A 4,692-nucleotide genomic window follows, 5' to 3' on the forward strand; every position below is an offset into this window, starting at 1 on the left:
GGGCTCTATTTAAAGGTCTTAAGGGCTCTATTTAATGGTCTTAAGGGCTCTATTTAATGGTCTTTAGGGCTCTATTTAATGGTTCTAAGGGCTCTATTTAATGGTCTTAAGGGCTCTATTTAATGGTCTTCAGGGCTCTATTTAATGGTTGTAAGGGCTCTATTTAAAGGTCGTAAGGGCTCTATTTAATGGTCTTAAGGGCTCTATTTACTGGTCCTAAGGGCTCTATTTAATGGTCATAAGGGCTCTCTTTAATGGTCCTAAGGGCTCTATTTAATGATCCTAAGGGCTCCATTTACTGGTCCTAAGGGCTCTATTTAAAGGTATTTTAGGCCTTAACAGTAATGGATTTAATCTTGCTTATTAACAATGTTTGGCATGTTCATGCTCAGCCATAATGCAATTTACAGTAGACAATAGCCTCTATACTGTATCAGTGTGAATGCTATTGATGCCATGCAATTATTTAGAACAATGTGGACTGCAAAGGGGTTGAAGTTAACATATTTAGCAAAGATAGGTCTACATTTTGTTATTTAGCTTCTGTAAGCCATTTAACAAACTATAACGGACTAACATTGGAATTAGAGTTGATTCCAAGGCGATACATAAAATACCATCAAGACATAACTTCAAAGCAACCACATATTTCGCCATGGAGCACGTTCTGATTGGCCAATATTTCTGACACACCACTGACCCTATAGCACTACTGCCTGCGCTTAGATTGACCATTAGGTTTGTTCAAATAGAGCACTAAATGTTTTCTTATCTCAATTTCAAATTATTTCTGAGTAACAATTTTAAGTAACTGTGATTGTTTTCAATAAAAAATGGTCAAAATGAAACAAAAAAATAGCTTCTTAGCGTAGAGCAATTTTTCAAGTAATCATTTTGCTAGGTCTGTCTGGGAATGGTCTGAGTGGTGAGTATAAAAACTGAAAAGTAATTGTTATTGGTAGAGAGGTTTGGAACTCTCTTTCTCATTGGTCTATTAACAAAATGTTCCTCCTGGTGATGTCACCAGGCAGGCCAAAATTCCATCCCATCAAAAAACAGGCTGACATTTCAGGAAGTCTTTTCAAACTGCTCTTAAACTAAAAGGGCATCATCGTCATTTTCACCATTTTAAAGAATTATTTCAACCTCATAGTGTGGACATGTATATAAAACACAGTAAAATCACATGTTTGACTACGCTGGACCTTTAAAGTAATATCTCTGAATGTGTAATAATGTAGGGTTTCATATTCTCCAGAAAATCTACCGATTTTCCTTCCCTCTACTACTGGGCTTCCAGCTATTCCGGTTCAAACTGGAAGTGACATTTAAAAACAGATAATACCAGCGATAAAAATCTGTCATGATTTCTACCATTGTAAATTGTAGAAAACACTAACCTGGTAGGCCTACCCTGTAGTAAACACTAACCTGGTAGGCCTACCCTGTAGTAAACAATAACCTGGTAGGCCAACCCTGTAGTAAACACTCATCTGGTAGGCCTACCCTGTAGTAAACACTAACCTGGTAGGCCTACCCTGTAGTAAACACTAACCTGGTAGGTCTACCCTGTAGTAAACACTAACCTGGTAGGCCTACCCTTTAGTAAACACTAACCTGGTAGGCCTACCCTGTAGTAAACACTAACCTGGTAGACCTGCCCTGTAGTTAACACTGACCTGGTAGGCCTTCCCTGTAGTAAACACTAACCTGGTAGACGTTCCCTGTAGTAATCACTTACCTGGTAGGCCTAGCCTTTAGTAAACACTAACCTGGTAGGCCTGGCCTTTAGTAAACACTAACCTGGTAGGCCTACCCTGTAGTAAACACTAACCTGGTAGGCATACCCTGTAGTAATCACTTACCTGGTAGGACTACCCTTTAGTAAACACTAACCTGGTAGGCCTACCCTGTAGTAAACACTAACCTGGTAGGTCTACCCTGTAGTGAACAATACCCTGGTAGGCCTACCCTGTAGCACACAAGCAAACAGTACTTGGTTACTGGGTGTAGGTCCACGATAGCCTGCCAGGTGAAAGGGTGAAAGAGATTGTTCTTTGCATACGGCATTGGTGGCATTTACTTTAGTAAAGGTCTGCCACGTAGACAACATTTTTTGAATAAATAAAAGCAGGTAGAACTAAAGCAGGTAGGCCTAAAGCAGGTAGACCCAAAGCAGGTAGACCTAAAGCAGGTAGACCTAAAGCAGGTAGCCCTAAAACAGGTAGACCTAAAGCAGGTAGCCCTAAAACAGGTAGGCCTAAAGCAGGTAGACCTAATGCAGGTAGGCCTAAAGCGGGTAGACCTAAAGCAGGTAGGCCTAAAGCAGGTAGACCTAAAGCAGGTAGGCTTAAAGCAGGTAGGTGTTAAGCAGGTAGGCCTAAAGCAGGTAGACCTAAAGCAGGTAGGCCTAAAGCAGGTAGGCCTAAAGCAGGTAGACCTAAAGCAGGTAGGCTTAAAGCAGGTAGGTGTTAAGCAGGTAGGCCTAAAGCAGGTAGACCTAAAGCAGGTAGGCCTAAAGCAGGTAGGCCTAAAGCAGGTAGACCTAAAGCAGGTAGGCCTAAAGCAGGTAGACCCAAAGCAGGTAGGCCTAAAGCAGGTAGACCCAAAGCAGGTAGGCCTAAAGCAGGTAGACCTAAAGCAGGTAGGCCTAAAGCAGGTAGGTGTTAAGCAGGTAGGCCTAAATCAGGTAGACCTAAAGCAGGTAGGCCTAAAGCAGGTAGGCCTAAAGCAGGTAGGCCTAAAGCAGGTAGGCCTAAAGCAGGTAGACCTAAAGCAGGTAGGCCTAAAGCGGGTAGACCTACCGGTAACTAAAAAGTTGGAGCCTTTTGTTTGTTTACCGTGTTAACTGCATTTCAATGTTGCGTGTATAGCTTCAGCATAAACAATGCATGACTTGGAATTTATGGAGACGTTGTGTAAGTATAAATGGTAGGCTACAACAAAGCACAGACACAGACACACACACACACACACACACACACACACACACACACACACACACACACACACACACACACACACACACACACACACACACACACACACACACACACACACACACACACACACACACACACACACACACACACACACACACACACACACACAGACAGACTCCCTGAGTGTTGATTATTGATCATGCAGATAGCAGAGCAGAGAAGGCAGCAGCGAAAACACATTTAGACATTGCATATAATTTAACAGTTCAATTTCAAGTCACAACTCATGGAATTAATTTATTATAATCCACCGGATTCTCGCAATGATTTGTCTAGGGAAAAGCAAGTGGGTTTGTGAGGGAAATCCTGGTAAAACCTCGGAAACCTGGTTCCCGCCATTAAAGGGAAAGGGAAAGTGGGATACCTAGTCAGTTGTATAACTGAATGCATTCAACTGAACTGTGTCTTCAACATTTAACCTAACCCCTCTGAATCATACACTATAATACAGTGAGCTAACAGCTTAAAGCAAACTCTATAAAAGCATAACTTTGTATGTATGTCATGCCTTGCTTTGTAGATGTAACAGTAGGATAGTCATTCCAGTAATATCAGAGAAACAGAACCGTACTGCCAACAAAGGAGTGGCCATAGGGCAGTTTCAGGTCAGATGCCAGATTTAACCTTTATTTAACTAGAGAAGTCAGATAAGAACAAATTCTTATTTACAATGACGGCCTACCAGATGGGCTGGTCCATCTTCAGCCCAGTGGGCCTGTCTCAATTGTTTTTTTTGTGTGTGTTTTTTTTTGCAGAATAATCCTTATTTGGTTAATAATGGAGGCCTCTGAGAAGGCCTCTGAGAATATTTTTTTTATGTGTTAGAAAGGGCTAATTTCTGTTTCCAGTGCCTCCCTGTCGAGAACAGGTAGAATAGAAACACCCCCACCTAACATTCTCCATCATTAAAAGAGAAAGGAATGTTTATGCTAGATTCTAGAACCTGAAATATTCCTATAATGGGGTCAGAATGTGATAATAGAATCCAATGCTGTCATGGTTACCACAGCTATGCTGTTCTAAGAATACAGTTGTTATTCTAAGACGAATCATAATACAACACAATAAAGTCTCTAACAATCTACTATACCAGGTAGAATTGGTACCTAGAAAACACACTGTACCAATAAAACCTGTTTATTTTCCTGTAATAACAGAAGGATAATAATATTCCACAGTATATTATAATTGATGAACGTCAACAAGTGGTCTACCTGGGCTTACTAAGTGAAAATAATCAACATTCTGGAACATTCTGAACAGAACCCTCAAGCTACACTCCCTAGAATTGTAGAGTGCCCAGCTACCACTCATCTGCCTGGAGTAAACAGACTTTACAGAGGTCCAACAACCATCATTTTCAGAAAGTCAGAAAACAAACCCAGGTGAAAGTTTTGTTGGTGATTGCAGTTCCACGCACCAATCAGTGGTGGACAGCAAATGGCCTACGAATAAAACATCCAAAACTGCACTTTCACTCCACTGAAATCAACACATGGTGGGGCTTTTGTATTTTCATATTTCCCTCCAGATGTTGGCAAGATGCTAAACTAGTTAACCTACGTTAAGCCTGTTCAGTTTCTCTACTCATCTCCAATATCTATGCAGCTCCCCTGTGTCTTAGCATTGTGAAATTACACACCTTATTGAGTTGGCTAGCCCTAGGATACTTGTTAGTGAGTAGCGAGCT

General features: G+C 41.2%; 1 protein-coding gene across 1 annotated transcript; it reads right to left on the reverse strand.

Annotated features, from left to right (window-relative positions):
- Positions 1 to 1,988: 1,988 nt before the first annotated feature.
- LOC145857954 (uncharacterized) lies at positions 1,989 to 2,854 on the reverse strand. Its single transcript, XM_082955525.1, has 2 exons — positions 2,841 to 2,854; positions 1,989 to 2,680 (listed from the first exon to the last, which is right to left on the reverse strand). Exons 1-2 carry the CDS (start codon positions 2,852 to 2,854, stop codon positions 2,080 to 2,082), a joined length of 615 nt encoding a protein of 204 aa, XP_082811651.1. The 3' UTR covers positions 1,989 to 2,079.
- Between the last annotated feature and the right edge of the window lie 1,838 nt (positions 2,855 to 4,692).

The sequence above is a fragment of the Salmo salar genome, chromosome 09, assembly GCF_965601325.2.
Source record: "Salmo salar chromosome 09, fSalSal1, whole genome shotgun sequence".
Lineage (NCBI taxonomy): Eukaryota > Metazoa > Chordata > Actinopteri > Salmoniformes > Salmonidae > Salmo > Salmo salar.